The sequence below is a fragment of the Brassica napus genome, chromosome C8 (genome assembly GCF_020379485.1).
Source record: "Brassica napus cultivar Da-Ae chromosome C8, Da-Ae, whole genome shotgun sequence".
In the NCBI taxonomy this organism is placed as follows: domain Eukaryota; kingdom Viridiplantae; phylum Streptophyta; class Magnoliopsida; order Brassicales; family Brassicaceae; genus Brassica; species Brassica napus.
The window spans coordinates 6,997,388-7,010,568 of NC_063451.1; the positions used below are offsets into that span (position 1 = coordinate 6,997,388).

General features: G+C 36.5%; 1 protein-coding gene across 1 annotated transcript; it reads left to right on the forward strand.

The window, feature by feature from the left end:
• On the forward strand, positions 1-615 carry LOC125591813. Its single transcript, XM_048766676.1, has one exon. It carries the CDS (start codon positions 1-3, stop codon positions 613-615), a length of 615 nt encoding a protein of 204 aa, XP_048622633.1.
• The last annotated feature ends 12,566 nt before the right edge of the window (positions 616-13,181 follow it).

Here is a 13,181-nt window from a genome sequence, read left to right on the forward strand (position 1 = left end):
ATGAGTCTTAGGATCCAGGACTTCAAGTCCGTGGATGAATATAACTCAGAAATGTTCAAAATTGTTTCTACATTGAAGCTGTGTGGTAAGGAGATCACGGATGAGGATATGTTGGAAAAGACATTGTCCACCTTCCACACAAATAATATGGTGTTAGGACACCAGTACCGTGAAAAAGGCTTCAAGAGTTATGAAGATCTGATTCCTTGTTTGTTACGTGCTGAGAAAAACAATGAGTTACTGATGAGAAACAGTGAGATGAGACCTCCAGGATCCACACCATTACCTGAAGAAAATGCAGCCGAAGAAGCTATGAATGAATCTAACCATGCCCATCATGATAAACCACACGGCCATTTCCGTGGTGGATGGAGAGGACGTGGCCGCGGCCAATACAACTTACATGGCCGCGGGAATAGCTATGGAAGAGGCTGTGGATATCAATTTCATTCAGGCCGTGGTCGAGGCAGAATCTGTGGTGTTTCTAAACCACAACACTCGACCAGATCAGTGTGTCATAGGTGTGAAATAAGTAATCATTTGGCTAAGAATTGTAGGACTCCCAAGCATCTAGTTGATGTGTACCAAGAGAATTTTGAAAGGGAAGAATTCTGAAGCCCACACGATCTTATGGAATATGAGACTTCTAATTGTCTAAAAGAATAAATTGATTTCAATGTCTTGTTTTGATTTTATGATTTCTTTGTCTTTACGACTTATTTGAATTTATTATATGAATGAAAGTTTTTATTTTAAAAATCCTATCTCTGAAAATCTGAAATAAGTATAATAAAATCTATCATAATAAATCACCTAAAATTTCTTCATTCTTAAATAATGGATAAATGGTTTCAAAATTGAAACCATGGGCATAGGGAACAAAGAATTCCTTTACATCGCCCAAAGAGATAATAAATATAGTTACGGGTATAGCCATTCCCATGAAAGGCTACGGCCAGACTAAAGAGATCTAATGATTTATACTCACCCATAGAAGCCCATTGAGTTTAAAACACATAAGAATGGTTTCCATATTGAAACAATGGGCAAAGGAAATAAAGATTTCCTTTTAGAATTCACTCAAGATCATAGAAAAAATGGCCGAGACTATACATGCATTCTCTACTGGTCTATACTATGCAAAGATCAGTATGATAGAGGAAAATGTTCACTCTATAGCATAACCGGATTAGCCATCTTGGTTCAAACATGATGCAAAATGGGCACACATTGAAAGAAAGAAAGAGTTATCCCATAGAATCTCACAAGAGAAACTCATTAGGCCATAATTATAGTATGTCCATGAGGGGGCAGTGTGGACAAATCCGTGGCACATGTCCATACTATAAACGGCTTGGCCGAATCCTTTTATAAACCACATAGGCCATTACTTATAAGGTCAAAACTCCAAATCTAAAGCTTGGGGACATACAAATTTTACATGCATCTAAGTTAAAAGCATCAGGCCATTTAGTGATCATAGATATTTCCCATCTCGATTAGATAACGGGTCAAGAGCCAGACATATTCCATCATTAAAGACATTTAGATGTGCCAATTGCTCCACCACAGAAAACTATGATGAGACCTCAAAAGGAGGATGGGGATATATGTTGGATATGAATCTCCCATGATAATGAAGTACCTTGAGCCAAATATGGGTGATCTATTCAGTGGCCAAGAACACGGATTGCAAGTTTAATGAATCCGACTATCCAACATTTGGGGGAGAAAATAATAACCTGGTAAAAGAAACAGAATGGCATCGACCATCATTGTCTTGGCAAGATCCTCGGACTAAAGAATGTGAAATAGACGTCCAAAGATTATACATTTACAAAGCTAGCTAATCAAATGCTAGACACATTTGCTGACCCGAAAAAATGACTAAGTCATATATAAACCAGCTTGTAAAGCACCAACGAAAATGATGTCCAAGAGAGACACAATCAAGTTGCTACAGAGTCTATACAAGATATACCAATAAGTTCCAAAAAATTAGAATACTCGGAAACAAACGAAAGGTGCAGATAATGATAAACATATCGAAATCCGAGGTTACTAAGAAAACCATCCCAGACATAGAGATAAGGCCGGCCGGCTAAACATCTAAGGTACCAAACAATGTAGCTTGGAACGCCATAATAATAAAATCTCAATCGATTATATCATGTCTGGAACATTATGGAACACATAAAGAATGTCGACATAAGATGATTTTAGTAGCACTTGAAATTATGAATATAAACGAGGATCATGAACCCACGTCCATACATGAGTGCACTCAACAAATCAGATAAAAGGAAAAGGGGACGTGGAATTAATTAAGAAAAGAGAGGTTTTGGTCCCACATTTCGGACACCTCTAGATGTAAAACCAGTTGGACAAATGAGTCTTTGTGAAAGAAATGAAACATGGCGAGATAGCAAGATATAAGGCACTACCATATGCACAAGGATTCACACAAAGACCAGGAATCAATTATGAGGAGATATACTCCCCTGTGGTGGATATAACAAATATTTAGATTCCTAATAAGTATGGCCATAAGAAAAGAAAATAGATTTGCGGTTAAAGGATGTAGAAACCGCCTACTTATATGGTCCACTGGATAGTGAATATATATATAAGTCCCAGATGATATTGAGTTGTCAAATACAACAGGTTCTCGAGAACTAAAATATATATGTGTATGTTAATATCCTCTGGAGAGATTTCCCAAACGATTATCTAAAAGAAAGAGATTGAAATGAGAATTTGGGACAAACAAGGTTTTGTTTGGGAATAAAATTAAAACATCTTAAAAGATGGAATCTTTGTGCATCAAAGGGCTTATAGAAAGGTATTCAACCAAATTTTAAACATGGACTAAAAGCTCGCCCATTGTGTTGTCCCATAAGGTACTTTGGTCCGGACACAAACGTATTGTAAGTCTCAAGAAGGACGTGGTCGTGAGGATTTTTTGAATTAGACACGGATCCTTTGATCCCAAGAAGGACAAGGGATATGTCCTTGGTCCGGAAAAGTTCTTAACCCAAGTACCATTGGAGCCTTGATGTAATAGGCAAGCTATACTAGGCTGGACATGTGTTTTTGCCATGAATCTCTTGTATATGTTTAGATCATGTCCGATCATGAGGTTATCTATCAGATCCACATCAAGCTCGATCACAGACAGGATATGTCTTTACACATGGAGGTACGGTCATATCATGGCGTTCCATGAAACAAACCATCGCGGCCACATCATCTAATCATTCGGAAATATTGGCCATACATGAGGCCAGCCGCGAGTGTGTTTGGTTGAGGTCGATGACCCAACATGTCCGAGCTGATTGCGGGATGGCCGAGAACAAAGAGCCAACCGTGATGTATGAGGACAATGCTGCGTGCATTGCTCAGCTCAAGGACGGTTACATAAAAGGTGATAGGACGAAGCACATATTGCCTAAGTTCTTCTTCACTCACGAGCTTCAAAAAGCCGGTGAGGTCCAGGTCGTCCAAGTACGATCCAGTGACAATTCAACAGACCTATTCACCAAAGCACTTCCTACCTGCACATTCAGGAAGCTCACACATCAGATTGGGATGCGTAGGCTGAAGGACCTCCACTGAGGTTCACATCAGGGGGAGTAGTACGTGTTGTACTCTTTTTCCTTCATCATGGTTTTGTCCCACTGAGTTTTCCTGATAAGGTTTTAATGAGGCAACATTAAGCGTATTACAATCCATGTATGGTTATGGCATCCAAGGGGGAGTGTTATAAATCAATTGATGTCCATAACCGGCCCGGTCCATAACGGCCCATACACTTAGAGAGAGAAACGACCCAACCCTAGGGAGAGAAAGGCGGCCACGACTTGGAGAGAGAGAGAGAGAGAGAGAGAGAGAGAGGCGGCCATGTAGCTTGGAGAAAAGGAAACCATATTTTATTTTTCCTTGTATTTGTACTCTTTCCATTTTATGTATTACTAGTTTTTCTAATCTTAGTTGGTTTAGGTTTTGGATATTTTCCATATTTCAATATCTTGTAATCCTTATACAAAAGAAGACACTTTTGATTAATAATACACAGAAACTTACAGTTCTAAATCCTAAGTTTCACAACATCTGTCTATTTTTTTAAAAGAATTCATTTTTACTAATAGAAAAGTAAATAAGAATCGGACATCTTATCTTGGAACTAGAATCTTACGTCAGAAATATGAAGATCGCTGTAAGTTTTCATGGGTCTTTATAGAACATGAAAGCATACAAATTTAAATTATTAACGTAGATATACATTTTAGGTATGATAATTTAGTCATATATATATATAGAGAATTTAGCCATATTATTTAAGAAAAGTTGTAGTTTTCCAAAGAAATAAAATATACCGCAATTTTCTAAACAAAATCTCTTTACTTTTTGTGGGGAAAAAAATCATTCATAGACATAAAATAGTAAGGTTTTTTTTTGTCAACATAAGATTCCATTTAATTAAACCAAATCCATATTACATTACTACATAATTAAACGAGCTAGGCTTACTCTTGCCAAGGAGTCCGCCTGCAAATTTTCTAACCGAGGTACAAAAGAGTAGAAAATTGGACAGAAGAGAGTGGCAAGGTTCCTTATATCGGTAAGGATACCTGCGATCTCATTCAAATCCCACCATTCACAAAGGGTAGAAATGAGGACCTGAGAGTCCGAGTAGATGTGGAGGCTCGGTAAGAGTAAGTCTTTGGCCTGTTTGAGAGCGTCTCGCATAGCTAGTGCTTCTGCTATAAGTGTCGAGCCAACATATATCCTGTTTGAAGAGCCGCGACAAAGAACTGCGCCTTTTTCGTTCTTGATGATCCATCCCATTCCTCCTATTTTTGCGGATTCCTGCCAAGCCCCATCGATCCAACAAGAAAGAGAATGCTGACTTCTACTATTTCCTGGGGGACCCTTTTGCTGCACCTTCTTCTTTCCCAAGTTGGCGTCCTCCCAAGCTCGAGCTTCCGCGACTGCCTTTGAGATGATATCTTCCACCTGAAAAGCTTTTCCTTCAAACACAAGCTTATTTCTTGCTGTCCGGAGATTCTACAATACCCAGGGAGCTAGTGGAGATGAGATAATTCCAAGCGGGGGGAGAGCTACTCGATGCACTTGAGCAGAAAACCAGTCTGAGAAGACTGCTAAAGACGCAGGGTCTGTAATAATCTTAGCTAGAGGGACTTTAGACCAGAACTGAACTGCAAAAGGACAGGAGGTGAACAAGTGTTGAATCGTTTCCAATTCTCCACATCTTTTGCAGTTAAGTGCTGACTGTATTCCTCTTATTGCGAGCAAAGATCCTACCGGGATCGCATTGTGCAGCACCCTCCACAGAAAGTGTTGTATCTTTGGTGGCACCTGCAGTCTCCATACCAAATTCTTCCAATCAAACTGATCTGGTTGTCCTATCAGCTTCTCTTCAAAGATCTTCCTATACCCTGATTTAGCTGAGTAAAGTCCTGGTGGATCAGGTAACCAGACTTGTCGATCCTTTTGCTTCAAAGAACTTGGGATGAGAAGTCGGATTTTCTCCTCATAGTGAGGTAAGTGTAAACGAATTTTCTCCAGATCCCACTCGTTTGATTGCGGGTGTAACAGGTCTGCCATCAGCAGATTTTGGTTGTCTAGAGTTGGTGGACCTATTGGAGCTTCTAGCTTTGAGGGAGAGAGCCAAGAATCAGTCCAAACCTTAATGTTTTCACCATTACCTACAAGGTAACCCAAACCTTTTTCCAGAACAGTTTTCCCCGCCATCACGCTTACCCAGCTATGAGATGCCCCTGTTTTAGCACCACTCTCCAAGAAGGAGGACTCTGGAAAATATTTTCCTTTGAGAACTTTGGTAAGTAGAGAATCGGATTGTGCATGATCCTCCAGCCTAGCTTTGCCAACAGCGAATCATTGTATTCCACGAAAACTATAACAATTTGAGTATAATAACAATTTGTTATTTTTTCTTATTATACTCAAATTGTTATAGTAAATTTCAAATTCTTTCTTATTATACTCAAATTGTTATTTTTTCTTTACTATAAAATAGTAAGGTTAGAATGTGATTTATAGTAAAGAAAAAATAACAATTTGAGTATAATAAGAAAGAATTTGAAATTTTCATAGAGGCGAGTGCCACCTATTTGGTCACTCACACCAGCCACTGATTATACCTTACCAACAAAATTATAATTATTTACTATATAGTACTATACCGTAATTTGGAAAACGCATGAATAGGGAAATAAATATAGGTAAGTTGTTTGATGTCAAAAAAAAAAAAAAGAAGGGTAAGTTGTTAGAGATGGACTATATCTGTTGTGGGTAAATTGTTTAGAGATGATTTTTAAATACCTTTTTTGAAACACTTTTTTGAAATACTATAGGTCTAACATGGTCGATTAAGTAATTAAATTCAGATCACTTTAATCAAAATACATCAATAAATTAAATCGATTTGAAAAAAATAATAAAAAAGTTTGACTATATAAACAAAAACTAAGACCGAGAAAATACATTAACAAACACATATAATCAATACTATTAAAAGGAAGGAAAAGAATCTAAAAAATCTACCTATGAAAGTTGTTTGAACCCTTTCCTTTTATTATATTTTGGTCTTCCTCTATATATTATTACATCATGTGACCAGCATTAAACACTACTAATGAAAATAAATCATTTTATTATATCTTATCCTCACTATATATGAGTAACTGGATCATGAGGTTCGACCACAAATCTGACTCGGATATGAAAACTCAATGAAAACATTGTACCGAACTGAAATACTAATAATAGAATAGATTTTAAATATTATAGTTATCTATAATAGACATAAATTCATTTAATATTTGGTTTACGGTCAACAAAAAAATATCCGCGCTTAAGAAGCGCGCTAGTTCGACATGAAAATTAGAATTTACATTATTTTCTTTGTTCTTGCCGAATTATTAATCTTTTCATATAAACTCAGTCAAATATCTTTGTAATAGGCTCTTGATCTATTCAGATTAAATTAAAGTGGAAAATTAATAGAAAATACCTTTTAGGATAATAATGTTGAAACTCAAGTGATGACTAGATTGACATCTGCAAAGAGATAAGAAGGTGAAGGTGAAGGTGAAGGTGAAGGTGATGTAGGTTTTTGTCGGCCAATAGTTAGCTTTTCTTGTGTTTCTTTAACCCATCTGTCTACGTGTCTCAGTAAATTTTTTTTTTTCCCTTCAGTGACGTGTTGTTATTGTAACAAGAGTTAATTCGCCCAATATCCAATTGTTCAATAACTTTTACAAATATAGCATTCATAGTGTGATAATTAAGCGAGTAAGATTTTGGTCCGATTTCTTCCAGTTTACCATTACGCAAAACCGATAGACAGTTGAAAGATGATGCAAAGAATGATTACAGGGGATAATTCAAGGGATGGCAACTATTTTTTTTCTGATCTCCGAACAAAACTCATACTCTTTTTTGCTTCGCTCAAAGATAAAGACGCGTTGTTGGAGGAAGTATAGTAGGTCATTGGCTATGCACAGTGGCGGAGATATAAAAAACTTTTAAAAGGGTCAATTTTGAAATTAACTTATATTATAGGGATCATTTATCTAAAGTTTACCAAATTTATCTAATTAAAAAAGAAAAATTATACAAGTAAAATTTTATTTTATAAGAATTTCACTTGGGTCAATTGACCCACATGACAACACAGTGGCGCCGCCACTGACTATGTGTTGATCTTGTGGTTATGGCATCATCTTGTTCTTGTAGCTACGCATCATATAAGTGGTCTGAATCAAAAAGATGAGATTTAAACGCAATTCATATAGAAAGAAGAGAAATATCGGAGGTGTCACCGATTACGTTGATTTAATATACAAAATTAGTATAAACAATCTTCAAATAGTATAATACGAAGAGTTCATTCTATTTACATACCTGAACATCAAATGTAAAATAATATAGAACTAATAACAAAATGATATGAAAATTTTATAGAAAATTAATAATGCTAAACATTGTACACAAAAAAATATAATAGGCTGGAACATTATAAATTGTATACTATAAATTAATGAATCATATACTATATATGTCTTAAATTAACAAATAGTTAAGTCTAAAATTTACGGTGATGATACTCTTCTTCTTTTTCGCCTTCGACCCCATCATTGTCTCTGGGCCAGGTTGGAAGAGACGTGGTGGTGAAAACTAAATCACCGACGAATGAAAATATAGTTAACATCGGAAGAGCTCGGAGTCGACGACATCAAGAGAGATTAAGATCAACGACATCGGAGAATATCAAGATCGATGACGGTGGAGAAGGAAGGAAGAAGAGAACGGCGGCAGAAGAGATCAAAATCGACGATAATGGAAGAGTTCAAGACAGATGGCATCAGAGGAAAGAACCTTCAAAGACATTTAAAGAGATCAATCATCATTTGGGTTTCACAGCAAACAAGTACTCAGCTGGTTAATAAGGGTGATATTGTTAATAATATACAATACACAAAGTATATTGTAGTCATAAACACTAATTTGGCTAACAAAACTAGTCATGAAATTATTATGTGTTATATATTTCCTTGTTAAAATTAATAATTTTTTTTACATTTTTTACATTTTATATCGTATTATACCTAATAGTTCAATAAAGTTCTTTTATATATTACAATAATTGTATGTAATAATACAACAATAACCAATGTAAAATTTGTGCTATTTTATTTCTCTCTCCCTCTCTCTCTATACGCCACCACTTTTTCCTAGTTACCTCTTCCGCATTCGGTGAGCTGACTGTGCAATAAGAAGCTTCCCTTCTATTTTTTTCATTCATATGTTGTTTTTCACTCACATTTTTTCTATCTCACCGACTGGTTTGGTGACTAGATCAGAGGCGTCGTTTGTGTTGTGGTGGTCTTCCGGTGGTGCTAGGGTTTCAACTTTGTTTTCCACTTCCATGAGGACTAGATCTGGTTCAGCGTCCTTAAGTCTTCTAAACAATGAGAATTCTAGTGAATGATTAATCTAAGTGCAATCAACATGTAATTAAGTACTATAAAGTAACAATATTCAAACTCAAGTAACAAAGAACTAAAGAAGTTGTCAATCAATGATCTAGTATGAAACCATGTGGAAGGTCATTGATTTTGGATGATCAAGATTCAATATAGAGTGCTCATAGAAAAAAATTAATCAAGTTTTATAAGTCTAGACTAACGATAGACTAATCCACTTCCATGGGCAATAATCCATATACTAATCAAGTACCAAACATCATTTTCCATTGGCCTAAAACAAGAAAACATGCATGATTAACAAGTTTATTAACTTTCTAAGCTTTTCTAAAATCAATCTCCATTGGTCAAACAAGCAAAGATAATATCAAGATAGTTCAAGCATTCTATCGAACACCTTATGGACATGAAATGCTTGGGATCTAGGTTTTGGGAGATCAAACCTAAACTAGCATTAAGATCACAAGATATGCATATAGCAACAAGGATCTAACACTACACACCCTAGATCATCACTCAATCTACCAAGCCCATGAAATCAAAATGTGTCTACTCAGTAATTATGATGAGACGCCTTAAACACAAGTTAAGTTTAAGATTGATCATAGTAGATAGCAAGATAAACTCATATACAAAGATTCAAATATGAAAATAGATTAAAGATTCTAAAGATTGAGTCTTTCACTGCTATGCTTTGGTCGTTATGACACTAGTCGTTTCTAGGCTCCCAGCTCAGAGCGACCACACCATATCGCTATACATGTGTAATGACATGTACGAAGAACTGACACATGGCCAAGAGAAGACCGGTTTGACCGGTAATAATCAATACATTTTGGAAGAAATCACAAGAGTTTAATGAGTACAGGAAGTTTATAAATGGGTTAAAGATATCATCTATGGACTAAAAATGATGGTATGGTTGACATAAATCATATGCGGCCAACGCGAATTGCTCAGTTTGTCCATTAAAGCGACCAAGCACACAAGAATTGTCAAAGTGCATCCATATATCTTGGCATATATTTATATGGTTTGGGAAACATTAAGTAAACCTAAACATAAGTTTGGATGACAAGGAATGAAAGATGTGTCAAAGCGAATTATGCCGCAAAGCCGTAATCCATTCAAGTAGTCTATCAGTACGTTAAATGCATTTCAAGAAGGATGAGGATGACCTATTTAGGTAAACTAAGATTTGTGACTTGGGAAATTATGTTTAAGGGTTTAAGAATCTAATGTAGCCATGGGAAGTGAATTTGGAGCAGAAGGAAGAGAGTTGGTTTGTGGCTTTGTGCAGAATCCTACATAAGCCGTTTGGAGCACATATGTCAGGAACTGTTTATATAAAGATTGTTCAACTTGATTCAGGATGAATGTGAGAATCATAATGAGACTTGGAGGATAAAATGAGATGGGGAAGTTAAGTACTAGATGTTGGATTTTTTTTTGAATTGATCAGAACTTTCAGTTGGCTGTTTTGGTATATCATTTAGTTGAACATGGCTGGTTGGTGGTTGTCCTTCTTCAGAAGCTTGTCCTGCTTCACCTACTTTCTTACCTTCTCAATATGCTTGTATTCTTCACCTCATTTCTTTCCATGAGACCTCGTGTCCTTTTTCACCAGCTTTGTAAGCTGCTTGCTTCACCTGGTTTCGATGACGAGAAATTGAATGTCGACATTGTCACTTTTTAATGTTGGTTGGTGGCTGAGGAGGGGAGTCAGGCCGCCCATCTACTTTAGTATAAATAGGAGATATCTGTTTTGTTATGAAACCAAATCTCACACACAAAACCAATATGTAAGGCAGAGCTCCGTGAATGTGAAGAAGTTATGAAAGTAGTAAGGAAATATGGGAAAGCATCATGTCATTGCATCAACTTTGATAAATCATACTTACCCTTTGGTAAGAGAGTACCTGCAGATGTAAGGCAATCGATTAAAGATACTCTTGGGATCCAGAATAGAAGAGGTGTGAGTTCATACCTAGTGATTCCAGAAGATATAAGTGGGTCTAAATGAAAGCTATTTGCCTTTCTTAAGAACAAACTACAAAACATAGTAAATGGATGGACGGGAAGATGGTTATCAAAAGGGGGAACAAAAGTGCTAACTAAATCTATTTTAGTAGCTCTTCCGAGTTATGTTATGTCTAGCTTTTTACTACCGTTGGAGATATACGAAAAATTTGCGAGTGACATTGCAAAATTATGGTGGAGTTTAAACTCCCCAAAGCGTGGGATTCATTGGAAAAAATGGGAAAAACTGTGTTTATCAGCAGAAGAGGGAGGCATTGGTTTCCGGATGATATATGAGTTTAATCTAGCCTTGCTGGCGAAAAGGTTGTGGAGATTAATACAGTTCACAGACTCTCTTCTGGTCTGTATTTTACGTGGCAAGTACTATAGACTTAGTTCGCCTTTGCGAGCTATTGACATAGATACCCCTTCATACGCCTGCTAGCCTATCAGCTGAAATACCTCTGCTGTTACTAGGGATTAGACAAAAGATCCATTCGGGTTTTGATGTAAAAGCATGTGATGATCCTTGGATCCCGACTTCACCTGCAAGGCCGGCCAGGCCAAATATCCCGGTAGTCCATCCCAGGATGACTGTCAGTGAATTTATTAAAGCAGATTCAAACGAATGGGATGTCGAAATGCTTGAGAACTAAGTCGCTCAAGAAGATATACCTTTGATTCGAAATTTGGCCATAAGCCGATCTTTACAATGTGATTATTACTTCTGGCGATTCACTAATACTGACATGTATACTGTTAAGTCAGGATATTGGCTGGCCAGACATATTCTCAAGGTTGAAGAAAATGTTATCTACGCTGAACCGAGTATCACGAAGCTCCAAGCCTTTGTTTGGAAGGTAAATGCTCTACAAAAGATTCATCATCTTATATGACAGTTACTCACATGACATGTAGCAATCACAAGGAACTTGAGTCGTCACCATATGCGATGTGATAATATTTGTCCAAGGTGTGGGGATCCAGATGAGGCAGTAACCCATGCTATCTTCAAATGTCCACGGGCACTTCAATCGTGGGCTGTTGCGGCTACACCGTCTCATCATGATATATTCCTTGTGTCCATCATATATACTAACATTGACTACCTTTTATGGAGGAAGAATAGTATTGAAGACCCATAAATGGACAGAGACTCTTATCCATGGATAATTTGGTATCTATAGAAAGCAAGGAATGATAAACTATTCAGAGGGATAGAGAGAGAGACCTACTCTAACTAATCAGATATGCAGATAGAAAATGTCAAGCATGGTTCACGGAAAATCAGTCAGATGTTGGGTTGACTATAACACCAGCAGTAACATCTCATGTCCTATGCTTTGAGAATATATGCATGGTGGATGGTTCTTGGACCTCCACATAGATCTACATTGGATGCGGATGGGTTTGGAAAGATAGCTCTGGACAAACACAACTCATGGGTACAAGAAATCAAAGAAGAATAGAATATGCTTTGCATTTGGAGTTGGAAGCTCTAGGATGGACCATGGACATCATGCTATATTATTCGACATGTCAGCATTTTGGCACATATTGTAAAGATTTGATGGAGATGATAAAGAAATCTCAGGCATCACAGACTTTTTCGACAGAGCTGAAGGAGATGCAAGAACTGAAGAGAAGATTCCACGATTTCAGGCTATACTACATTTCCAGGGACAAATTGGGACCACTGATTTTTAGTTAAAACTGCTCGATTTTTCCATAGGTCTCTTTGTTTTGTTGGTTATTATATTTTCATACCACTTCAAGTCTGACTAATATAATATCTTTTGATGTCAAAAAATATCAAACTGTAACTATTATCACATCTACTTGTCCACTACAAGACCTAAGCCAATATATTAGTTTGATCTTTGAACAATAGAAGGATTGAAAGTGCAATCTTTACTTTCTTTTGGTTGGTCTCAAGATCAAAATAATATATTTTTGTTGCTTTTGTAAGTGAATTATATTATTTAATATTAGAATTGAAAGAAGTACAATTATTTTTGTGATCCAATTTTGTATTTATTTACAAATTTCTGAATCTTAGTACACTTCTATACATTTTTTGTGATTAACATATAAATGGCATAATAATTCCAATATTAATTCCGATATGAT

What these genes read in the sequence shown, in the direction of transcription:
- LOC125591813 (XM_048766676.1), top strand. Translation starts at nt 1, where the DNA reads ATGAGTCTTAGGATCCAGGACTTCAAGTCCGTGGATGAATATAACTCA.